Source organism: Falco naumanni, chromosome 8 (genome assembly GCF_017639655.2).
Source record: "Falco naumanni isolate bFalNau1 chromosome 8, bFalNau1.pat, whole genome shotgun sequence".
Taxonomy (NCBI): domain Eukaryota; kingdom Metazoa; phylum Chordata; class Aves; order Falconiformes; family Falconidae; genus Falco; species Falco naumanni.
In genome coordinates, this window is record NC_054061.1 from 33069770 (window position 1) to 33095545 (window position 25776).

The window sequence follows — 25776 nt, forward strand, 5'->3', positions numbered from 1 at the left end:
ATTTTGTGCTTGTTGATCGATTGACAATATCAACTGATATTGATCGATATCTATCTCATTCATGAGGAAAGAAGGTTGGCCAGCACTTGATGTTTCTGTCGGAACACCTTCTGTTATTACAACCTATGGTCATTTTCTCCCCACTAAATAATCTCCTACTCAAGGGCCTGTTGCTTCTCCTGGTAGGCTATGTATCATAGTTCCGATGAGTGTGTTGTTACAATCATTTACTACTGCTGCCAGGCTCCTTATCTTCTCAAGTAAATGTACTGACTGAAGTTTTATGTTAATGGGAATTGACTGTGTGTTTAAAGTTCAGGAGCCTGGCCCTTCTGCCACTGTGGGATATTGTGAGTGCTAATTGCATTAATGTCAGTGAAATACTGGCAACAGTATATATTACATCCAATAATTAAATATTTAAAGGTTATTTCTCAGGCTAATTTGCTTTGATTCTAGCTATGGCTTCTTGAAAAAAAAAAATCACTGTAGGGTAATGCATTTCTTTAATAGAAAAAATAAGGTAACATATCCTTTTTACCAACTGATTCACACTTTTGCCAAGTTACTCTTTCCTTTAAATACTGAGGTTTGCCATTTACCAGAATGCAAAAGATCCTTCTGCTGCCTTGGACATGGTGCTTTGTACGTAGGTGCTCACTGCCATGAGAGAAGAAGCTGCCCTGGGTCCCCCCCACTGTACAAAACTCAAACTGAAGGACAGCAAAGTGAAAGCCAATGTCTTAAAATATGCCCACTCATTTCTGGCTGCTTGGATCAGAGACATGAAATCTTCTCACTGATGCTGAGGCAGCTGTGCCAAGCTGGTGGAGACATGGAGATTGCATCAAATGGTGTGTCCCAATGCGGAGCTCGGCTCGGGACTGTCTGGTCTGCGCCGTCAGAAATGCACACGTGGGTTTGGCTCTGGCACTTTGTGCTTTGCCTGCAAAGCCCATCCTTCCTGCCTCTGCCACAGTGCTTCGCTGCAGCCACAGAATAGGGACGGGTGGTGTGTGAGCTGCCTTGCTGGCCTTGTGGTGCCTTGTCGACAACAAGTCCACAGTCCCGCCTACAGTCTGCCCTTGCACACACGTGTGACATGTGCTCGTGCTTGTGAATCATAAACACAGCAAGAGAAGCATTTTTGAGCAGGACGTGTTTTTGTTTTTTTTTTTTTTTTTTTCAAAGGGATGTATTGGCTATCTTCTCCAGAATTTGCAGTTTGAGTTGGCTAATCTATGAAGTATTCGAGTCTACAGTCATTAATTCCCAGATACTCTGTATTTCACAGCGGGTGTCTGCTCCACAAGCCCTTGCTCACCCAGAGGGAAGGGCATTATGAGCGGTGGCACAGACAGATATTGCTGCTGTGGCTGTCCCCAACCTAGCACTGAGGAAGCTGCAGCTCTGGTAAAGGAGGTGACAGCAGCCAGGGCTGTCTCCACCATTACTGGGTAACCTACAGACTGCATCAGTGTTCAAGCATTAGCTTTGGATCATGGAAACAATGTTTGGGTGAAAAGGACAAGACTTTGGTGAAGTAGCTCATGCTCCCGTGTCTAGCTCTGGCTGTCAAGGTCCCTTCTTCGGTCTCTCCATCCATAACTGTAGGGTTGTTTGTCTGTGAAAAGCACCCTGAGATCTGCAGAGAAGCAGTGCTGTAGACAAGCTGAGTGTTCATATTAACATGGATCAACACTGGATCCCAAGGGCTTTTGAATGAATATTCAAGAGAATGTGATTTCTATTTATTCTTTTGGCTCCGACAGAATAATTAAGAACAGGATAAACGGTAAGTGCAAATAATGCAATGAAACATCTGATAATGCTCAGCAGGTCACAGAAGAGAGGCCAAGTTGACCTTTTTTAGCCCAACAATTGATGATTTTTATGATTCTTTAACTATAGTCTTGTTTTTTTTCTGCTTTTGTAGATGTTGATAAATGTCTTTCCAACCCTTGTCCTGCGCTGGCCACCTGCAACAACACCCGTGGCTCTTATATCTGTCAGTGTCCTCTTGGATATGAGCTGGAAAAAGGAAAGTGCAATTTAGGTAAGAAAACAAAAGTGAAAAACCAGGGGAGAAAAAGATGGAAATAATTATCTGTAATCTTCTAAAATAAATTAACCTCGGCTCAGACTAGTTCAGGGGCTTAATGTTCCTCCCAGCCACCACTTCTAATGAGAGCCTTTTGCTGTTTATACCAGTGCAGGGTCTAACGCCTGTCGTGTTGGGCTGCCCTGGGGAGCAGGCTCATAGCTGCGGGTTTCTTAAAAACATAGCAACAGAGCGGTGGGGCCAGGCTGGTTAGTGAAGGACAGATGTGCCTCTTCTGTTCCTGATGTGTCTTACAGCCCCCCAAAAGCAGTTCATTGTAGCTCCCAGCCCTGCAAACCTGGGCGACAGCGCTTGGCTTGGGATGTGAGTGAGGCCATTGTGTAGCCTGGCTTCGGAGGGATCAGCCATGTGCGGAAAATTAAGCAGCCGTGAAAGCCTTTGTGAGATCAAGGTCTTGTTTCGTACCTTCTAGCATTTTTCATGTGGCACAGTTATTAGTTGGATCTCAGGTTCTGAACCCCTCCTTTCTGTGAGAGGATTCTCAATCTCAAGGATTTACAATGTCCCATTGTAAAGGGAAATTTGTTTTGCTTGAGTTCCTTCTGACCCTTAATCAGCAAGGATTACAGGCATGGAAATTTTGCTAAGGAAACATGGGTGAGGTGTCTCTGAAGGGTGTTTTGAAACATTTCTTTGAATTGGAATGTGTCAGCTTCTAACTTAGAGTTGTTTTGATTATGCCTTGAACCGGGATACGGCAGACTATGTAAATACTGTGAAGGTAATTCTCATCTTATTCTTACCCAGAGTTGTTACATTAGATCTCTCTGATATAAAATTTGTGGTGAAGATAGGCTCTGTGGATGGGAAAAAATGGGAAAGAATTGGAGGCTTTGTAATGTCATCTGCAACCATATTTATTTTGCTGGTGGAACATAAAACTGGAGACCTGAGTTCTCATTTCCACCAAGTATCTCATGACACTTAATACAAGATTTAGGGTTATTATCTCTCCGAGTCTGGATAACTCAGATTATTGCGTTCTGCTGCCGTGAATCTAATATAAATCTAAGCATGGAAAAATGCATCTTTTGGATCTCTTTTCAGATGTCGTTGCTCATTCTGTCCAACAACTTGAAAAAATGAAAACGTCCTTTCTGCAGTGCTTTATTTTGACTTGCTGATTTGCTTTCCTTCCATTGCAGGGAGGGGTGAGAGATTTGATGCATTGACCCCAAAATATTATAAATAGCTTTGGTACCTGAAACTGTCTTGTTACTAAATCTACCCCTCTCTCTGTGTGTTCAGGGGTCCTTTTAAAGTAGCCTGTGTTTCTATGTGAAATGTGTGAATGCTGTGGTGAAATGCTGGCTGTTCAGCAGCATTGAGCTCTGGAATTTGACTGGGGCTGTGGGAACATCGCAGCAGCTTTTTGGAAAAATCCCAAGTCTGGGACTTTGCTTTACTGGGGCAGTGACTCTCAGACATGAGTTTTCTGTCCTCTGCGTGAAGGGGTTTTCCAGGCAGTCTCTCGTGTAAGGCAGATGAAACCACAGCTACACACGGCACAGACACGTGTGTTCTGACTAACTTGTCTTATTCTCCTTTTCAGTAAGAATATTTATTGGCCAGGTCCCTCTGAAGCTTAATATTACCCACGGGAAGTACACTGAGCTCCCCCACATCGAGGGCGAAATCTTGGCGATGGTGAGTGTCATTGCTGGGGCTTTGGCGACACTGATGGGACGGGTCCCCTTTGCTCCTCCTGCAGTTGTCATGGGAAGCCATGAGACTGTAGCATGGATTTAGCTGTCCATCAAATCATCGAACCACCCTGGTCTGGTGTAAGTAGGATTGGTGAGATGTATGCTTTTAAATCTCATCACACTTCTCTTCCCTGTCCCGCTCAGGCTGTCAAGACTTCAGTGGAGAGATTTGGCTCCTGTGGGGCTTAAGACAGCATATCTGCCCAGAAAACTGTGAAGCCCTTTTCATTGTGTGGCTGGGTTCACGCTTCTGTAGCCTCCATCCTCTCCTAGTGTCTTCTGGCTGCACTGCCTTTTCCAGACCTTGAAGGGGCATTAGTGCTCCTCCAAGGTCAAGCATTAAAACAGTAACCCTGGGCTTTATCCTTCACCAGTAAATCTCACAGGTGCTGGGACGGGTTGAACTGCGGCTAGTGCCACCTTGCTCTTAGTCAAACCCCATGGGATGAAGCACAGCAGCAGCACCCACCCAAACATACCTTCCTCTTAGTGGTGGAGTTTCCCAGCCATGCTGCCACAAACATGTGGTCCTCGATCAGCTGAAAGCAAGTGCTGGGTGAGCTGGTGGCTTCCCCAGATGCTGTGCCATCACCTGCTCCAAAAAGACCCCTGGGATGGGGATGTACATCTCTGTGTATTTTTTAGCCAGATCATTGCATGTGTGAGTCCACCCTGTTAGCAGTTCCTGGGCTGGCTGCAGTTCAGCCCAGCTCTTTTTGGGGTAGGTGATTTGGAGATGTCGCCAAAGGATGGGGGAGTTCGAGTGAGTCACCTTGATGCTGCCTGCATGGTTTGTGCTGGGGAGTGAACACAGACAACTGCCTGGATCCAGCGGGAGGGAGCCTCTTTGGAAGATGTGCAGTCTCTGAGGGTGCCGCTTTGAGCACAGCCTCACACGGTGCTCTCTCCCTGCTGGCTCCTGGCTCACCCTCAGCCTTTGTGGTTGTTGCACAGTGGGGCCCCAGGCAGATGCTCATGTCACAATGGCCAGATCTTCATTCCTGTCCAAGACTGCACGGTGCTGATTTTAGCCGTCCCTTGCTGACAGCAGGACGGCGCATCTTCCTTATCGAAGAGATGAACTGCTGGACACTCAGAGCCCCCTTGGCCTCAGCAGACAGCTCTGGCAAATGAAGGGGGTGGTGTCAGTGACCCAGAAGGGCCATCCTGTGCTACATCCTGCTGGGCTGCCTCCCTCCGTCATCCTCTGGGGCTCTAACAGCTGCTCTCTCCTTCCTTGCAGCTCAATGCATCGCTGTCGGGCTTGCCGGGGTACCACCACTCCACAGTTAAGGTGACCAGGTAAGGCTAAGGCTACCAGGGGAAAGTGAGAAACTTGAGCGTTCGGGATATTCAACGTGAGATCAACTTTCTCCATTCTGAGTCAGTGCTGGGCTTGATGCAATCCAGCCTGGTGGTGGCACAGAGCATGGGGAATGCCAGACCATCTTGTCTGGCTCTCCCAGCATCCTCCTCCTGGCCTGAGTGCCTTGGGGATAGGCTTGTGAGCTGCCCAGGAAGGATTTATGGCTGGTTTCAAAGTGAGATACCAGCATCCTTCCAGCCCCAAATTTCCCTCTCTGTGTGCAAGTTTGTCCTGTTTTTAAGGTCTGTTACAATGCATGGCTGTTTTGCTTGTGTTAATGAGAGTCCTATGTATAAAGTGCTAACAATGACATCAGACTGACCTGTGGTACTCAGGGCTGTTTTGTTTTGTTTTCTGTTAGGGAGACAAATTTTGTGCATGTTTCAGTGCAATCCACGTTCTCTTTAGCGTCCAACGTGACATTCTATGATGTTGTCAGCAGTGTGAAAAGCTACATTCGAGCTTGCAAATCCCCCACTGAAGCCTGCCAGTTCATCTCCAGCCTGAAACCACTCCACAGAGGTAAATAGTGTCTGGAGGGACTGGGCCGGGAGGGGAAAGGGATGTTTTATTTGGCTGCTTTTATAACAGGGAGAAAGATTTTGATGTTCGGAAAAACCCCTCTGAATCTTTTTTATCCTATTTAAATGGGATTCATCTTAGGAGCCTTGCAGTACAAAAGGGATGCAGACATTGAACCTTATCTTTTCCACATGTGTGAGAGATCTGCCTCTCTGAAAACATCACACAGCACAGGATTAGAGACATTGTAGGGCAGCCTTTCATCTCTGGGAAGCGACACCGGGCCCTGGCCAGATCAAAAAACCTTAAGTCTTAATTCTACGCATGTGGCCGGGAGCCGGGGAATCGGCGTGAAAGCCAAGAGTCACTCCCCCCCCCCCCCCCCAGTACAGTTGATCGGAGCTACTGGAGGCTTCTGCGGGGAGCCCCGTGCTCCTGCCTGCCCAATTTCAGTGTTGCAGGGTGTAAAAACAGTTCACAATCGAGAGCTTTCAATTTCTGTACCCAGTCCTCTACCAGCCAAAGGGGAACATGGGTGCAGTGCAGAGACACTTGTGGAAACACATGAGTGTTGTGCAGGACCTTCTCCAGGTGGACCCCATCGGTGGTGGTGGCCCTGTGCCCTGCACCTCCCAGTCCTTGTTTCCAAGGGAACAGTAGAGATTTAGCCACGAGAGGTACCAGCAGGATGCCGGGAGTAAGCACCCCTGAAAGATGGGCTCCTGCAAGGAACCTTCTGCATGTGGAGCTCTGTGACTTTGGCATGTGAGGCTTCAAGGTTTGGCTTTGAGAATGAAGGGCAGCAGCGCTTAGCCTGAATGTAGTGGGAACCCCATTGGATCATTTTAGCAAAGTAAACATGAAGATGAGGAATTTATACGTGTTTTTATTTTAACATGCCATATTTTAAAGCCACACTCCACCATGGATTGAATTTATCTGTTTTGGTAGACCAGCTTAGATTATATCTAGCTGTTACCTCTGACACGATGCTTCTGGTGACGTCTGCGTCTCACTTGCAATAAGCAGTATAAGAAACAAATTATGTTCTTGTGTAATTATGTAAAAGATGTCAGATAAAAAAAGAAAAAAAGATGAATCCAGCAGGGGGAGGTTTATAAAAGGTGTGTGCCAGATAAGTGACAGATTTTCCATAAAATCCTATTCATCATAAATATTTTTTCATTTGTTCATTCCATTTAGTCTGACCTCCCAGTAAAAAATGTAAATTCAGTGACACAATTTCCATCATTTATCCACGGTTTTGCTGTATGCTCGTTGCAACAAATCTCACTTTCTAAAATAAAACACTGCTTCGAAGTAAGGTAAATGAAAGGACAACTTATTTCTTTGAAAAATGAAAAAATCCAGTGCTTAATATTCAAATGGAAAATAAAATTGTTTTGGGCAGAGCAAAATATTTTGCTTGATATAAACTTAAAAATTGATTTGTTGAACTGTCTTGGGGATGAATATTTTTCAGCTTGGCCAACCCAAATTTTTCTTTTTAATTTCCTGCCTCTGAGCTGAAACATTTATTTGCCCCCCTGTTTGCCTGTACAAATGGCAGTAGATAGGCAAGAAATGGTGACATAGTGTAACATTGACTGTCTCCTAATGGAAAAAATATTATTAAAAAAAAAAGGGGGGGGGGGACTAAAGCAGCCCGTGAGCTGAACGTGATGCCTGGGGAAAGCAAATGAGCATAAGGGTGGGTTCAGAGAGAATCACACTGATGTTGGCCGCCTCTTCCCTACAGTTGGCAGCTTGTGCAAGCAGAAAGACCCTGAGTGTGACAAGGAAACTTCTGAATGCACCGACTTTGATGGAGTCGCACTCTGCCAGTGCAAAAGTGGGTACTTCAAATACAACAAGATGGACCACTCCTGCAGAGGTATTACTCTTTATGCAGGGTATTTTGCCTGAATTTTGCTTCAACTTTTTTTTTCCAGTGGAAATGAGTGTGTGTGTGTGCGCGCGTATCACTGTGCGTGCAAGGAGCACCATATTATGAATAAATATTAGCAGCTCAAGTTTCTTTTATTTAGTTAGGGGACTTTTCAGCAGACACTGAAGATACAGTCTCTCCCTAGGAAAAATATTATCTCTTTCTGGAGCACGCTGTGAGTCACAGTGATTGAGAAGAGGGAGAAAGGGGCCTGACAGCTTTGGGCTCCAGTTCAGTGGCACAGAGCAGAGATGACGTGTGTCTTTGCCTGTTTTGATTTTGTCTGAACTCTCAGCGAACTTAGGAGAAGTGCTTTAAACTCACAAGCTTATACTAATATATCATCAATATTTTAAAAATAAGTATCTGAAAATTATTATGAATTTATTCTTCTTCTGTGTTCCTAATAAATTTTAAGCTTAAGGGTTATATTATTTTTTAGCTACTCCTCGGATCATGAAATCTGTTTTTACTGCATTTTAAACAAGGTCTTTGTCTGCTTGCCAGTGGTCAAAATGACTTCTGTAGGATCAGGGTGTCCATCCCCTAGTTCCAGCAGCTGTTGTAGGGCTTCTTAAGAAATGTGGTTTTCAGATGACATATCAATAAGAATTGCAGTAGTGGTTATATATTGCTTCTGGCAGTGTCTGCTGGGTTGCAGTTGAAATAGGAGGACATGCTTTCTTCATTCCAAATCTGATCAGAGAGTGAGAAAAATGTGCCTGGAAATAACTCATGTGCTGCAGGCTCTGGGATGGACATCTTAGAAATGGGCATCTCTAGGTTCCAGGTCATGGTCCTGCCTCTGGAATGGTCCTTCCTCTCCTCTGCTCTGTGGCTGCAGGCAAAACCTTTCTTCTCCTATGTGTTTTCCTTCCCTGCCCTCATCTTGTATGTTGGGACAAGGATTTCTGTTAGGAAATACTGACCATTCACACTGACCCTTGAGAGATAGAGAAGGGCTTATTGTAGAGAGTGGGGAGCTGAGCTGAAACCTGAGAGGCTTTTGCCCAGTTCTTGCTCCATCATCAATTCTGGGGACCCAGCACAAGTTACTCTGTTTTTCTTGTTCATGTCTCTTGCCAAACAGTGTTGTGATGATAAATAGCTGAAAGGCTGTGGGGCGCTCAGATGTGATGGGTGCAGAGGGCTAAGAGATCTAACATCTTGTACATGTGGTTACTTGCTACTTACAGGTCTTGTTTGCTGTGCAAAATATAAAAAACCCTATCTGCACAGGGTAAGGGCTCAGTTCCACCTTCAGCTGGCTGCTGCCAGTAGAAACATCTTACTGACCAGCCTGAGAGTGTCTGAGGGACAGGTTTGATGTGGGATTTAGGCGGCAGTGCAGTGGCATGAGGGTAGCACCAACAGCATGGTGCCACGTACCATGGCAAGGTAACAGATTTTCAGCATCACTTTGTACCCATCTGGGTAAGCCAGGTGGTTGGGATTTTTAAAGGCTTTTTCAAAAGCCAGGCTATGGCCCTCATTTGATATTTAGGGCTATTTTCTGATAAATATAGCACACAATATGCCAGCCTCTTTGAAAATCTCTGCCCTCTTAGTGACTAAACAGGAATCAAGGTCTCCTGAGCATCCGACCCTCATTGTGGGTTGTGAAAATGTGGTGTGGTAACTCCAATTATAGTATTTGCAAAGAGGGAAATGGCTATTGTGCTGCCCTGTCCGGTCTACCCCGTGGGAAGGCGGGTGCGGCTGGGAGAGCAGCTGGGAGAGCCACTGGGGCACGAGGCATTGGCCACCCTGACCCCAGGGATTGTTCCGTCCTGCCTGGCAGTGTCTGTCCCCTGGAGCATGCTCAAAAAAGCATCCGCTGCACAAAGGGAGGTTGGGGTCTCTGAGCCACAGGAGTTTTGACATGTTCGCCACAGTACCTCTCGGTGTGCAGTTAGGTTGTCTCTGGGTCATTGCTGGTTTTCAACCTTCCTGGTATCTTCAGGGAAACGGCGGCAAAGCCAATGTGCCAGCTTTTCAAGGGCATGCTATTTCTGGAGCAAAGCAAGGAGCAGCAAAGCAGGTTTCTAAAGAGACCCTTGAGTCTGTTTTGGAAAGGCAAAGAAATCCCAAGTAGAAAAGCACAACTTGATAGCTTTGCTTGGCCCCTGACACTTAAGCCTTTCCTCTGTTCCCTGCTCACGTTTGAAAGCTTGCTGAGTGAGTGTGACAGCACAAGCTCTCCTGGGAGCATGTTCAAAGGAGCAGGAAAGATGCCAGAGGAGAAAGCAAAGTGGCAGGAAAAGGCAGGGTGAGGAGAGGAAAAAAGATGAGCATTGCATGTTTAAGACAGAGAGATGCATGTTCAGGATCTTGTTTTTCCTCTGTGTTGCCCCATAGCCTCCTGGCCCGAGAGCTTTGTGCCAGTGGGGTCCCAGGGCTGCCCCTGCCCCAGGCACGGCTCCACGCAGGGTGTACGTGTCTACACACGTTACTGGGCTGGGGCTGAGGGGTGAGATTAGGCTGGGCTCCGGCATCTGCCTGCAGGCTCCCCCAGGCCTTCCCAACACGCAGGCGGCAGGCTGGGGCTGGGGTACATGGGGCTGGGGTACATGGGGCTGCTGTGCTCAGCAGAGAAGGCATCTGCAGTGAGCTGTCAAGTTGATGCCTCCTCCTCTTCACTGCAGATTTTGTTACTGCTTCATCTTGTGGTTTGCTTTGGTAGAACATTTGTTCCATGTTTTCAGTTTGCGTTTGTTAGTGACTGACAGGAGCAACTCATCCAGCCTCATTTTGCTCATGCCTCAGCATTATGAATGAGCCAGGCAAAGATCCTTTGGGGTTTACTACCTTGCCCTGACTTGACTGAGGCTTTTAACTTTTGTTCAGCTTCCTCTGATCTCCTCCTTGGCTTCAAAGAAACCATCTTAAAGAGAGAAAAATAAATCCAATGCAAAAAGCATCATGATGAGATGCAGCAGAGGGGGAGTTGTAAAGAGCCTGACCCTCCCCATCCCCAGCTCTGGGGGAATAAATGGAGTTAAAGAGGTAGTGGGGGAGTAGTGGGGCTCTATAGGGCAGAGGAAGTGGTGCAAGACCAGCTGTTGTGGACATCAGCTCCCACATCATCGTTGGTGCCCATTGCCATTGCCAGCCTGTGCCTAGAGCTGCAATATTCATGATGTGAGTGCATCACTCCTCTGCATCCCCACACGCCATGGGGAAAATGGCATGCTGAGCAACATGGGATGCTTAGCAAATGGTATATAGGAAAACAGTATTTCCATATGACCACATGCAAGGCGAGGCATCCAAGAGCAGAGTGCCAGGCACACTGTGGGTTGCATCTCCTGGAAAGCAGAGACTTGGGCAGAGCTGTGAAGGGGGCCTGGCCAGTAAAAAGAGGTCCCCAGCTCTGGCTTGTAAGGCTAATACAGTTCCTGGGTGCATTTAGGGGTCACGGGCAGGCAGAAGAGGGAAAGTTTTGTTATCCCTGGCCTTGCGACATCTATTTCTGGGAACCAGAAATCAAAAGGGTCAAAGAGAACCTGTGAGCGTTCAGAGAAAAGCTGCAATAACCAGGAAGACTCAAAGATCTCAGTGCACATTATTAAAGGCAAAGGAGTGATTTGGTGGTGAAAAGGAGAAATGTAATCATATAACCTTTTCCAATCTAGCAAGTAAACATCCAAAGGCTGGAATTTGACACTGGAATAATTCAGACCAGAAAGAAGGTGAATGTTTTTAATGGCTGGGGAAATTAACTTTATGAGCATCTGACCCAGGGTTGTGGTTGATTGTCCGTCACTGAAAATATTAAAATCAAACTTGGATGGTTCTCTAAAATGTAGCTCCAGTTCAACTATTTGATTTGAAACTGGAATTAAATTTAGGGAAGTTCTGTGACCTATATTATGGGGAGGAGGTCATACCACATTGCTCCCTGCTGGCATCAGTATCCCTTGTTATTGGTGCTGGAAGAGCCGCAAGATACTAGTGCTCTCTCTCGGTTTGCTGTGATATTGCCAGCCCACCCTAACAGACAACGTTACACGTTTGTCCTTTTCTTACTTTCTCCCCTCCTGTGCTGAGTGTTTCTGAAAATACAGTTACTGGCTGTGCCAGAGGGGAAGAGGCATCTGGTGTACTGGGAGCAGCGGAGGAGGAGGTGAGGGTTTTATTCTGATTTAGCTGGGACCTCTGCTGAAACGCTCTTTTCTCCCTGCAGAACACCTTGTGCCTGCTGGGGTTAGAGAGCGCCCGAACTTTTGGCTGCAAGTTATCCCTACAGTTAGAGTGCAAGGCAGAGGGAAGAGGGCTTGAGAGCTGCTGCCACACCAGTTTTAAGCATATAGTGTTTAAGGGGAAAAAAGATTCATGAGCATTTTTGTTTCCACGTAACAGTCTGGTTTTATTCCCCGTGGAGTGTGCTGCAGGGGTTTCTCAGACTCCGGTGCGATGTCTTGCAGACCCCCAAGGGCTGCTGCACTGCTGCACGTGCTTGTCCTGGTTGTCCCCCTGCCCAAAGTGACTCTGTCTATGTCACTGCTGCTCCATTCTTTGAGCGACCACCTTCGCTGCCTCTGCAAAAGGCAGCAGATCTACCGGAGCTCTGGTGGGATTATTGCTGAGAAAAGCAGTGATCTCATCAGTCGTTTGAAGCTTATAATTGTATGTCCAATGTGTCATCACCTTTGCTGTTCATCAGAAGGGTATTGTAATATTCTCAGATAAATCAGGTGATAAGATAGCTGTCAATAAGCACAGAAATTATTTTATTTTGAAGCAATGGTTTCCGTTTTTCATCAATGTTTTGTACATAGCAGTTTTCTGGGTTTTTTAGACCTAGTAAATTTAATTTCTATTCTGTAGTAAAATATATTTCAAAATTTGATTTAGCTCCGAATTTGAAAGACAAGAAAAAAGGATGACACGAGACAAAACATAACATAGCACTTTGGGTTACCCCAACTGTGTTTGCATAATACTTTGTTGCAATACTTACATTTAACAGTAATTAATAATGTGCATCAATGATAAAGTAGCCCTGTTCAAATGAGATTTCAAACCAAAAACTGGAGGCACTTGCAGTTCTTTTTACACTGCTGCTTTGTGGGAAGCAGTACAAGTGTGCAGCGGGTTTCCATTTGGACAAGAAGAGGTTCTACTGGGAATGACATGACCAGCTGCCCACCCTGTGCTAGGCTGCAGGCTGGCTTTGCCGGGAAGTCCTGAAATGGTCCCATCAAAGCCAGCGGGAGGTGAATTTCAGTGCACGGTGTTTCACTTAAACCGGAGGAGATATTGCATCACACTAAAATGCACCGTGTTCCTGCTGTGCCAGCAGTGCAGACCGGCTTGTTGGTCCCCAAGGTTGTTTGGGGTGAGGCTGTGGTGGGAAGCGGCGATGGGAAATGCTGCTGCCCCTGCGCCACTATGCGGTGCTCATGGCCCTTCTCTCCTCTGTTTTCAGCCTGTGAAGACGGATATAAACTGGAAAATGAGACCTGTGTGAGGTATGGTGACTGTTCTGCCCTCCTCCTACCCCACCATTCTTCTTATTGTTGCTTTGGTGTCCTGTTGGCACAACTAAGCCGCTGAAACTCCCTGTTGTTTTCTGTTACCAGCTGCCCATTTGGCTTAGGTGGATTCAACTGTGGAAACCGTAAGTACTGAATTTTGTTTTTTTTTTTTAATTTCCACAGTGTCAGAAATGAGAGATTTGAAACAAGTAATTGCAAATGACTAAGTCTAAAATGCAGTAGGTACATGCTACTCTTGTCAGTGTTTTTTGTTTCTTCATTTTCTGTTGAAAATTATTTTGTTGAACTTCTTTGACAAAGTTGACTTAACGTTATCTCCTAAGGAAAGGAGATCTCCTTTCTCTGGATGCCCTGTCATGATAGCACATATAGTGGGAATTCTTGAAGCAAGATACTCAGAGGTGAATCCATGTAATACCATTTGAATTATTCTGGTCAATCAGTGAAGTGAATCTGTCTCCTGGGGGAACAATAGCTTGTTCTTCCTTCAGCAAGAGATCCCCAACTCATCCATTTCACTTGAAAATTTAAGGCAAATTGCTTACAGAGGGAGGGAAGATGGGAAATAAGCAGTTGATCCCTTTGCATGAGGACTGTGGAGGTGTTTACATTAGTATTTACAACTACATTGCTGTTTCTAAGTGAGTCTGTCTTTCCCATCTGTAGCATATCAGCTCATCACTGTGGTGATCGCGGCTGCAGGAGGGGGACTTCTGCTCATCATGGGCATAGCACTGATCGTCACCTGCTGCCGGTAGGTACCACCGCCAGCCCTGGCTCATCAGTGGCATCCTCTCAGCGGGTTACACCACACTTAGTGCTCCACACGTGAACCCTGAAGGACCAAAACATAGGTGAAAACATAGGATCGCTAAGCAAATGGATTAATCAGAGATACTGAAGTGTTAGATTGTGCTTTCATTTGGGGTATTCCCCCCCCCCCCCCCCAGTAACCAGGCTAAAAAATCAAACTGGGCATCTTTAAAGATGTGCCTGGCAATCATGTCCTCTAAGGATGGAGAGTCAAAGGAGTCCTTCCCACTTAGAGCTGTAAAGCAGCCAGGGAACAGTCTCCAAAAATGCAAGCTAAGTAGAAAGGAGAAGCTTAGGCAACAGGAGGGGTTACTGGCCATTGCTCCAGTGGGGTTTGAGTGTATTTAAGGCCATTTTTATTTCCTTTTACGGACAAGTCCTGCATGTGCTCTCACTTTGTGTCTCTCCCTCTCAGATGCACACATGCATGTACACACATAGTTCCTGTACCAGCCGGTAGCTTCAGACTAGAGGCAAGATTTTCTTGCTGAGGAAGATCTGCTTTGTGATTCATATATCATGAAAAGGGTTGCCTTGCAGTAACACTCTCTCCCCCTGTTCCAGCCGTCAGATCTAGGATTTCAAAGCTCTCTGATTAAAGTCAGTGGCTGGATTTATCAGTGACATAGACGTGGTGGTGGTTTGGTTGGCACAGTGGTGTGCGCTTATTCCCTTGTGTTTTGAGCCAGGGAAGCCCCAGCAAGCCCCAGCCAGGAGGTGTGATGGCCAGGTCACCCCCGGCCCCCAGGGTGCCGGTTGTGTGACTTCCTGGAGGGTACTCAGCTTTGAACTGAAATTGTTGCCAAAGCCCACTCATACAACATTGTAGTCATGTAGGGCATTTGGTGCCATTCAGACTGGCCTCTTGCAGGTCTTCCTTCTTAGGAATTCACATACTGCCTGGAAGTGCTATAGTTAAGCACTTGGAGACTTGAATAGCATGGGGGCTCCCATACGGGTTTTTTTCTTCCTAAATTTCCATGACTTTTGCATTGACTTAGGTGAACACACACAGTTTTGAGACAACAGGCATATATTGGAACAGGAGAGGTTCAAACTGAATGTAGGGAAAAACTCACCAAGAGGATAGTAAGGCAGTGGAACAGGTTGCTTAGAGATGTTATGCCATCTCCATCCTAAATCCCACCAGATAATGCCCTGGCTAGTGTGATCTGACCTCATACCTGATTTTGACTCCGAGCAGAAGATTGGACTGTAGCCCCTCTGCGGTGATCTTTGTTCCCAGTCAAGGTTCAAAACATGAAGTAAATCTCTTGAGATCGTGACAGAAGTGAATACAAGATAACAGGGTCAGTTGCCTGTTTTCACTCTCCTTCATTTTTTTTATGAACAGGAAGAATAAAAATGACATAAGTAAACTCATTTTCAAGAGTGGGGATTTCCAGATGTCACCATATGCTGAATATCCAAAGAACCCCCGCACACAGGAGTGGGGCAGAGAGACCATAGAGATGCAGGAGAACGGAAGCACCAAGAACCTGTTGCAGATGACGGATGTGTATTACTCGGTATCTATCTATAGTTTAACTATTAACTCTTCGTGCCTGATACAGGAAAGACATATTCCTTTCGTTTTGGAAGTACAGATCCCTTTCTTGCGAAATAAAAGAGCAAAGCTAATGACTTCTATAGACAGCAAAGCACTGGGAATCCTATGGACTCTAGCTATTACACATGGTGAATACCACAAAGAGATGTCATTAGGAAGAGTGCTAGGGAAATATCTAGAAATGTTTTGGTATATGCCCAAAAATACCATTCCTAGAGTAGAGAAGAACAGTTAAAGGTTTTGGACAAACTGCCAGGGATCCCTGTGGGTAGTTTTCTCTTGTCACCCTCACTGATGATGTTGGGAGTTTGAGACCTCTGCATAGGGGACTTCATCCCAAGATGGGAAAATGCTGCTCACTGAGGTGAGGTCACTGAGGTGAGGTAGAAAAGAGGTCACTCTTTTCTTAAAGAGGTCACTCTTTTCTTCCAGTCCTCCCCTCTGCAGGGTGCAAGTCCCTTCTTGTAGCAAGAAGGGTGCATAAGGAGCATTCTTTCAGCTCTGAGGGAACAAGTGACAGGGAAGAAGTGGTGGAGGAGTAATAGGTTGTGCAGAGCACAGAAAGACACAAGCAGAAGACCTGCTATCATGGTTGGTACCATGTGCTAATGTCTGTATCCAGAGCTGTGATGCTGGTGCATCACCTGTCACTAATCTACAGCAGCATACTGGAAGTCCTTGAGATGTTAGGGGGTTACTCATGGAAGTGAAGGTTGCAGGATTTCACCCAAACCACACACCTTCTGGGCTCATGCTTTCCAGAGTAAAGAACAGTGAGCAATGGTTTTTTTTCTGGCTTGTATTTTAAGTTTTTCAGTAAGAAAGTTTACTGCATTGCACAGCATGAAGGGAAATAATCCTCCTTCCTGATAATAATCAATCCCCCAGTATGAATGAGAGATTTGGAAATGTAAATGCATTTCCTAAACATTTTTTAAGACTTTTATTATGCTGGCAACTAGAAAGGGGAGCTTTTTAGTGAGCAGTGGGTAATAAGGGCTTTGCATGGATCTGTTCTGTAACAGATCAAAGCAGGTGGCTTGGTGTTATTTACTGGGTGAAAGGACTGTACAGTCTTGGTCTTAGACACCAAAGTTCCTCAACCAAGTGTCCCCAGGAGTTTTACTTAAGTAAGAAAAGGGAAGAGAAAGGAAGGTCGGATCACTTTGTATTTGACATATAATTCAAGTGTCTGTGTTGGCAGGGCAGGTACCTGTGGTTAATGGGGAGAGAGGTGCTCCCAGGTAATACTCAAAGCAGGAGACTAACTTTAATTTTCTAGAAACATTTCCTTTAAGGATGGCTCTGGGAAAATATCCTTTTCATGAGAGTTGTTTCAATACCTGAACTCATCAGCACAATTGTCTTGGATTAAAAATTAACTGTGCACTTAAACTGCACTTGATGAAGCTAGGTAAACTTTAAGTCTGCTAATTGGCAAGATGTCGAAACTAGATTGCATCAGAATAATCCCTTCATGCAATGCATAACTCCTACGGTAAAAATCGTTCTAGGTTATAGAAATCATTAGTGATCACATAGTTCCTTCTAGCTACTGAAATAACTGCTGGGAAAGGTGGTAAGGCGGTGCCTGAAGGAGGATATAACTGTGAGAATAAGACCCTTTTTATTTACTTTTTTGCTAATACAGCCAACTGGACTGAGAAATCCTGAACTGGAAAGAAATGGACTTTATCCTCCCTACACTGGTTTGCCTGGATCTCGACATTCATGCATCTACCCTGGACAATACAATCCATCCTTCATTAGCGACGAAACCAGAAGAAGAGACTATTTCTAGCAGTGAGGACAGGGAGTGGAAGATTGACACAGCTTTATGGCCCTTGATCCCCAGGTACAATCTGTCTCCTGGGCAGTTCAGCCTACATCAATCTTAATCTTCCCGTTCAACAGGAAGGACTTTGAACTTCATGTTGAGCATTGCTGCCCTGACGGATGGCTACACTTGCTGAGCAGCAGAGAGAAGGAAGAGGAGGAGGGAGAGGCTCAAGGTGCACATCACTAAAAGACCCAGATGGAAGTTAACACATGTACTCCAGTTTTGTTCTGTGCTGCTTCTTCACTCTTTACGCTACATGGCAAGCATGGATCAGTACAGGCAGACGAACTGTGCCCAGCACTCTGCATTGAATACCACTAGGGAGTGTTTTGTTTACAGATCTTCTTCACTGTAGACCGTGCTTGTCTTTTTAGCCAAACTTCATGCAAAGATTTGCTGTGCAACTGCTTCTGGTAGGACAAGTTTGTGCACTCCCTTCTATATTGCTGCATTGCTTTCCATTTTATACGTGACAGAAAAGCTGGCTTATCCTCTGGCCCTTACCTTCTTACTGGTCGAGGTTCTCCAGATGACTGGATCCTTGCTGAAGCCTGGTGCCTGGCCATGTTGGCTGAATTCATGGGTTGATCATCTCCAAAAAGTTAGTCATACCACTGCAATTTTACCTGAAAGAAAACTCAATTGATCCTGTGTGCCACTTTGGAAACTTCCTATATGTAGGGAAGAGTCCAAGTATGTTGTTTTGTCAACCAGCGTTGTCCAGAAGTGATGTTACTACGCATCATCATAGTGCTTCCATATAGGATCTTATGGGGCTCTGTTTCCCTGCAGGGATTTAAGTGTAGAAACAGCAATATAATGCTAAATAATTGCTCACAGGGAAGAAAAAGATGAGCTGGGAATTCAGCATGCTCCTTATGAGGAATTTGGGAAGGAGCAATAACTCTATAGCCCTGGCTGGGAAGTGGAATCTGAATTCTGGGCATTGCAGGTGGGACATAGTTTTCAAGCCTCCACAGCCCACCTTGACTTCTGTAGGAGCTGTAGAGGCTTTCAGTACATTGGAAAATAAGGCTCGCTGCAGTCAATTGCATGTAAAGGAGAGAAAACCATGATGCTTTCAATCCTAGTGGAGCAAAGATCACTTATGTTGGAGTGTTTTGCTTTCTCCCATCCAAGTTTTGAGTGATTCAGACCAGACAGGTTTCCACGTACTAATCATCTTGGCAAAAGCTGAAAAACATAAGTTATTACATTTCTTACCAAAGATCAGATTGAAAGCTCATGGACTGTATTCTGAGCTGGGTGTTGCAAGAGTTCTTATTAATGAAGTATATTTACTGCTTATCTTTTCTGGGTATTACCCTGAGGCATCCAAACCCTGTCCAAATACAGATCCTTCCCCTGAATGTGACTGTGCTTTTAATTCAAGGTGGCTGCTTGTACGAGGGTAACAAATAGCACAATTCCTTAGCCATTAACCCACCATCTCTGTAGTGCGTACATAAGCTAGTTTCTTTGAAGGGCACATGCCCTCTGATATTCCCTTCTCCTGGCCATGCTTGAAAAGACACAGTGCCTACAACTAAGTTCATAAGGTAGCTCATCCCACTGAAGCACTAAGGGCCACAGGATGCATTTCCCGAAGTGCCTAACCCCAAGTAAGAGCAGCAGTTCAGATGTGATATGTTGTGTGGTTGCTCACGGGAGGCAACCCTGGGGTTGACGAGGAGCCCTCCATCAGTGAGCAGGTACTTGTGTCCTACAGATGATGTGTTCCCAGATCCTTTCCCAGCACTTTGAAGGCTGTTGTGTTCCCTGTCAAAAGTGTGCAACAGCTACCCAGAGGAAGGGGAGCTAGCAGCAGGCAGTCTTTAGCTATGTGGGATAAGAGGTTTCTGGTCCCTGCTCACATTCACGTCTATTTTCTCAAAACTGCAAGGCAGGAAAGGCACCACAAATGTGCTTGAGAAGATATAGTTTGGTGCAGCAGCCATAGCACAAAAACACAGTGTCTTTTTATGCCTCACCCCTTGTCTACTATGTAGAAGCAGCAGTGTAGGCTTGCAAAACCCCAGATCTTTATGGATCCCTGGGGCAGTATCCCTTGCTCTTATGTTGCCTTATGGTGACGTTGCATGCAGCTTCATGCTGTCTGTTCCATAATCAACCTCGCAGGTGGTAGTATGTGGCTTGTCTCAGCTGTAGGGAGGAAATGACTGGATGCTCATGGGAAGTACAGCTGCCTAAAGGAGTTATATTTAAGGAAAACTGTAGCTACAGTATCCAAAATAGTGTAACAGGTAAAGCACAAGAATTAGGTATTCCTGCCACATGGATCGGTGTTTCCAGTCTATGAATGATATTCTTCTCCCTTTCATTAGCAGCTGGTATCTTAATTGCACAAGATTTGTTGGATGATGGTTACTAAGGGCTTGACTCTGCTATGTGGTGGGATCCATCGAAGAGGACATTGGCAGGTTGTTTCTGTGTGGGTGAGTTGCCTCTGATTTTGAGAGTGCCCAGGACAGAAAGGACTGCCTTTTTCCCATGGTATGGAGGAGGGTTTTGTCTGTGTTAGAAAAGAAATGGAGAAGACGGGAATGATGCTATATCTAAATCCAAAGTATGCAGATGAGCACTGGGCTCTGTCCCTTTTTACTCAAGTGGCTTAGCAAGAAGGAGGAGAGTCCCAGCAACGATGGTAGGGTTTAACCACATGGCAGCATTTTGTCAGGTAAGGAAGACTTCAGGCACATGCTTACAGGCAAATATGTTTAATTGCTTGGTTAGTTGAAAGACTGGGCAATTTACCTGTGTGTGCCAAGTACAAAGGACAAAGTAGGAAATATCAGCTCACAATTGCAGATCAATCCTTCTGCATAAAGAATAACATGGACTATATGAACAAAACTCCTGGTCTGTATCTCACAGCAAATAGCAAATTGCAAGTGATTTGAGTGGAAATGAGATAGGACTATTCCTAACTGAGATCACACAAAAGTTTGCAAGTAATTAATTTTCATGTCTTAATGATTTTCAGCTGCTTCTTAATGTTGTATCTGAAGTGAAAGGGTCTCAGTAAACCCAGCAGGATTTTCTGAGTGAGGACTGCAAAACTTGGCCTTTCCCAAAAGAGAGCACTTTAATACACAGAAATTTTCTCTCTGCCAAAAAAGGTAAACATTTGGAAATTTCTTACGAGAATTCATTCATTGCAGCCTGATCTTCTTGTTAGCCTTGGTAGGAAGGGAGTCGCAGAGCCAATGCATAGTCCACAGAGGGAGGAAAGGGGTCTCTCCTGACCAGCAGCACCTTCTCTGGGTGTCCTAGGAGGCCCTGCCCAGCCGGCAGGAGAGGATTCAGGCAGGAGTCGGCACCGGGGTGAGTGCAGGTACTTTGCCACACAGTGATAACAGGAAATCTTTGCGGAACCAGCAGATGCTGCCTGGGGTGATTCAGCACCCAGTTCTCCCCCAGCACAGCCGCTCCCCATGCTGCGTTGCTTCCGCCTTCACCCAAGCCCCACTGTCTCCCAGCTCCACTACGGCAAAAGAGGTGGGTGCAGTGCAGTGTGTCTTGCCAGAACTTAGGATACTTACATTAATGCTTATGTCCCAGCAGCATTGGGCTTGCCCAGCCACAGCAGGGATGTGACCTGTTTCTGTGCAACTTGCCTGTTAAAGCTGCTACCGGGATCCTCTGTCTGCCAAAAATGAAGCACCTTCTGGCAGTGGCGTGGAGCTTGTTGCTCCTGACTGATGTGAGAAGTCTCCACGTGCCCTCAAGCCCACTTTCAAATGCGGATGCCTCTTATTTCTTAGACTATTTAGATTACTTTTAGCTCCCCCAAATTGCAGATTTTGAGCACGCTGGATGTTTTAGCCAATGGGAATTGCAATCCCCTGTCCAAGGGGTTAAGATAGAAGTGGCATGTTTCTTGTAAGGAGGATGGAAGTGGTTCAGCCAGGTGTGGGGAAAGGAAGAAAAACTGTATCAACACTGCACAGAAATCTGCTGTGGCTGTGGTGGAAAGCTAGAGGAGCAGTCAGCAAGGCAGTGGTGTGGGGTATTTCTGATTAACTTTGGAAAAAATGCTAATTCTGTTGCTTGATAGTAAAAGATGTAGGAGGTGTGCGTTTGCTGCTATGATGCTCTGCTAGTTGTGCTGACAGAAGCCACTCACCCGCAGAAGTACCTCTGGCAGTCAGCCTAGGAGAGGCAGTCCCAGTGAACAGAGCAGCAAAATGCAGATTCGAGGGATTATTCAAACTCGCGCGCACAGCCTTCCTGTGCCCCTGCCACGCACCGCTGCTCTCCATGGCCAGTCCTCCCAGCTGCGCTGGAAAAATAAGGGGCCTTTTGCATAATGTTGAAACCTCACAGCACTGAATTGGGCTATATGGGGGAAAAACAGGACAGGGGCATTTCAATGCCCTTTGCCCTCCATATTTAAAGCATTCGGTAACGTGGCAGCAGTGAATCTCATTGCTGTTGTGGCATTTCCCCTATGTCCCGCTATCACAGTCACTGAGTCACCTGTTGTGGCCAGCCTTCTAAAAGCTATTTGCCTCCACACTGAGCAGTAGTAAAAGGCTTTGAAAAATAGCAATAAATTGCAGTTAGAGAGAGGTGTTTGTCATTGTGGAATTGCTTGTGCCAATACTTATTGTTGTTGCCAGGACCTGAGTGAGCAGCAGAGTGGGCTTGGGAATTGCTGCAGACACCAAGTGCTTCCCCAGGACTTGTCTCTAATGCTGATCAATGGCCATATCCATTCCAAATCCAGCTGGACTTTTCGTTCCCTCATAGTGATGTTTAAACCTTAGTTTTCTTCCTTAAATTAACAAGAACAGATGCTTTTACTTAAATGCTCTTCCTATGCTGACTGATGTTTTTTCCTCTTCACACACAAAGGACCTAATCCAGCATCAATTATAGTAACTCTCCTATGGACTTTAATCAAGTGGGGTTTTTAGGCCTGAATAATTCCACCACCAGGGTCACCTGTGTGTCATATGTACGTTCCCGTGGCTCTGTGTTCTGCCTATTTCTGTGATACTGTTGCTGCCTTTCCATGTTGTATTTATTTTTTTAAAGTATGCTTATTCTGTAGCGGGACCTGTATTATGTGAGGTTGAACAAAACAGGTTCAAGATCTGAAACACCTTCCCGAGAAGAAAATAAATGTGAATTTTGTGGTGTTGTTTTACTGATCAGCCAACCTGTTTCCTATCGTGTCAGATCTTTTAGGGGCGTAGAGGTGCTTGCTGCAGTCACAGATAAGAACTACTCTGCAGTTCACTCTTACTTGTCCCTTCAGAAACGAGGCGAGATCTCCCAGTTTCAAAAGGGGTATGCACTGTGTAAGATTCCAGGAGCTTTACAATGTGTACTTAATTCTTTGTTCCCTTGAACTGCTGAAATTGAAAAGCAGGACAGAAATCCATTAGGGGTAAGAAATAATAATAACAAAAAAAAAAAAAAGAAAAAAAAAAAGAAAGGAATATACTTGCTTGTTTTCCAGAAGTAAATGTCTAAGGTGAGTATGGCTTCTATACTGTAAGGGCATATGTGGGATGGCACCTATTCTGTGTCTGGTTTGTGTTGCATGTGCATAATATCCTCGTTGAGGGAAAACCTAGAGAGGGTGCCTGATGTTCCTCAAAAGTAGGATGTAAATGCTAAGTCTCCTGGCCTTTATTCTGGTAAAATGCTAGAAGAGGTGGGAGTCTTGCTTGGGTTAACGACTGCAGCAGGTAGCCCCCAGATCTGCAAAATCCTATATGGAAAAGTCCTGTGGAATACAGTAAAAACTGATCACTTCTTTTGAACATAAATTTTACCTGACATAAAAGGTCTCCAATAAAATCTGCTAGGATGGATTATTTACTTAAACAAACAAACAAACAACATAAAAACCACCCCAACAGAATAAATACCTAAAAGTTTCCTTTTTTAAAGGAAATTCTGTTAAACTCAGTCATTTGTTTTAAGCCCTGTTAAATTCTACAGGACTTTCTCCTAACAGAAGGTCAAATTGGGTGTGTAGAATCATAATGGTTTATTTGAGCAGCTTTCAGAATTGCGGTAGTAAAGCTTACCTTTTGTGAGCTCTGTTTCAAAAGGTAAATTTTCAGTATTTGTTTGTGCTTCTTTTATAAACCTGAATGTAAACCTCCTTTATGTCCTTGACATTGCCCTGTTTCCTTCCCTGTATCTGTGAATGTTTGCTTCCATGTTGCTGGGTTTCTAAGGACATTTTCCAAACCAGTATTATTTAAAGTTGTATCATATTTTCAGCCTCCACTAATTATACAGTACTGTAGTAGCAAAATGTAATTTTAAAGGGTTGGATTATTTTTATACCTGCATCCAATATTATTAAATCTGGCGTTCTAGTCAGTATTATAAAAGGATACAATAAAACTAAATATCGTGATGTCTCAGCTTTTTTTATTGTCTTAGCTTTCCCTGTAAAGAGATACATACACAACTTTTAGAAGGTTTTTACTATAATTAGAAATCTAATCTAGGAAATAAGAAATTGAATATTTTGTTCTTCTGGTTGTGCTTAGTGATTGAATAATTAAAATGAAAATCACAGTGGAAATGGGTAAGTTCTGTTGTGCTAAATGAACCTCTACTCAGCTGAAATACAAGTTGTGTTCTGATATGTTTATTTCAGTAGCGTTACGCAACTCAGTTTAATTTTAAATTTTTTTCAATTTAATTTTTCATCCTGCTGAAATTGCAAGGGGATTGGTGAATTTACATGTTTTCATGTGTGAGTGCATGTTGAAGGGAAAGAAAACCTCAGGAGAGGTTGGTGCAGCAAGGGCTGTTTGCAAGGGCAAGAGGCTGGACCTGACCACAGCCAGGTCAGTCCTACCTCAGTAAGTGCCACTGGGAACTGTGAGGAATATACAGCTGAGGGTCTCTCAGCGGAAGAAGGAGGGTACCTTGAATCCAGATGAACACAACATCCAGCCCAGGATGCTGGGCAGAGGCATGATTTGGAAGAGCTTCTGGAGTAATGGCAGGTATGTTCAGCTGGGACAATCTTTTCATATATTGCTCCAGACGAGTACAACACTCAACTGCGATAGCAATCGGGTGAGACTAAGGTGGGATTCATCTGCTTTACCAAAAGTTAGGTGGCCAGTTTGAACCCACCATCTGGCTCCTCCAGTAGCCATGAAAAGAGACGAGCACCTGCAGAGGGTAGCTCACCCCGTGGTAAGATATCCCCCACCCTCGACAGTAGTGTCACAGGACCCCACACTAGGCAGCTGCCCTAGGTGAAGGGAGTGCCACTCGCAGAGGAATGGTGAGTCTAGAACATGCTGCTTGCTACATCCTGAAACTTTATACTACTTTCTACTGTGATATAGTACAGATTTGTGTTATATGCCTGCTCCTTGTCTGGTAAGACTCTGGTGGGAAAAAGAGAGGAGACAGTAACCTGATAAAATCCTGAGACCCTGTTCATTTGCAAGAGGACCGTTAATAGTGTCTCAGTTTTGTTATTAATACTATTGCAGGTTGTTCTGTTTTCGGTCTGACATTGGTATCTTTTAAGGAAATTGGCAGTGCAAAAGGACTGGTGACAACATTGCCATGACACCAGGTAAAAGACCTTTGGAGTTATGGGCAAACATGTGTAAGAGTCCTGCCAACTTCAGATTTGCATACCAGTGTCTCTGAGACCATCGAGTGTGGGCCCTCAACCAGCTTGGGAACCACCTGAAAAGAAGTCAAACTGCTTCCCCTGATTGCGGGTGAATCTGTAGGTATAGCACGTTGGTTTAGACTTTCGGGAGGTTTTTTTTAACTTTTAGAGAATTACAACATATTTTCCACTTGTGTATGTAATATACAGTGGATGAACCACATTTACATGAGATAGCAAATGTGTAGGAATCTAGTAAGGAGTAGGACTGAAAAAATACACAGGGAGAAAATATCCAGCAGACACATGTGAAAAGCTGTAAAAGGCACTTGCTCCTGCTTTAATGTATGTCTTCTGGCAGCTTGATTGCCCCTTGATTACACGCAACTTACAGTTAAATAACGAGGCTGCACAGGACTATGCACCCTCTAATAGGTAACAAGGTCTTTCACCTTTGGTACTTCTTTTTCCTGCCATAAATAAAGATGAAGACAAGAGGAAACTATTATGTATGTTGCTAAGTATAGTACAGTTTTTATTCTGTAAACAATCATTTGTCAGTGTTCTCGATTGCCATACCTGAGCTTTGACACACAACAGTTTGGTTTTACAGCTTAAACTGTACGCTTTAAACAAGTGTTTGATAACTTCATTAATAATTGCATTAGAGCTGCTGACGTTTCAATGACATAATTTTTCCTGTTTTGGTATTGCTTTATGTCTGTTCTCCTAAACCATCAAATCTCAATTACTAA

The 25776-nt window shown here is 44.8% G+C and overlaps 1 protein-coding gene across 3 annotated transcripts in view; it reads left to right on the top strand.

Annotated features, from left to right (window-relative positions):
- The window catches only part of HEG1 (heart development protein with EGF like domains 1), a 56098-nt gene extending 32307 nt beyond the window's left edge, over positions 1-23791 (top strand). For all 3 annotated transcript variants that reach the window (XM_040603727.1, XM_040603728.1, XM_040603729.1), the window contains 10 exons: positions 1937-2056; positions 3675-3769; positions 5072-5130; positions 5556-5716; positions 7476-7610; positions 13096-13138; positions 13250-13287; positions 13832-13919; positions 15333-15507; positions 17200-23791. In XM_040603727.1, the coding sequence (XP_040459661.1) occupies positions 1937-2056; positions 3675-3769; positions 5072-5130; positions 5556-5716; positions 7476-7610; positions 13096-13138; positions 13250-13287; positions 13832-13919; positions 15333-15507; positions 17200-17349 (1064 nt within the window). In that variant the 3' untranslated portion in view covers positions 17350-23791. The remainder of the gene's footprint in view (positions 1-1936; positions 2057-3674; positions 3770-5071; positions 5131-5555; positions 5717-7475; positions 7611-13095; positions 13139-13249; positions 13288-13831; positions 13920-15332; positions 15508-17199) is intronic.
- The last annotated feature ends 1985 nt before the right edge of the window (positions 23792-25776 follow it).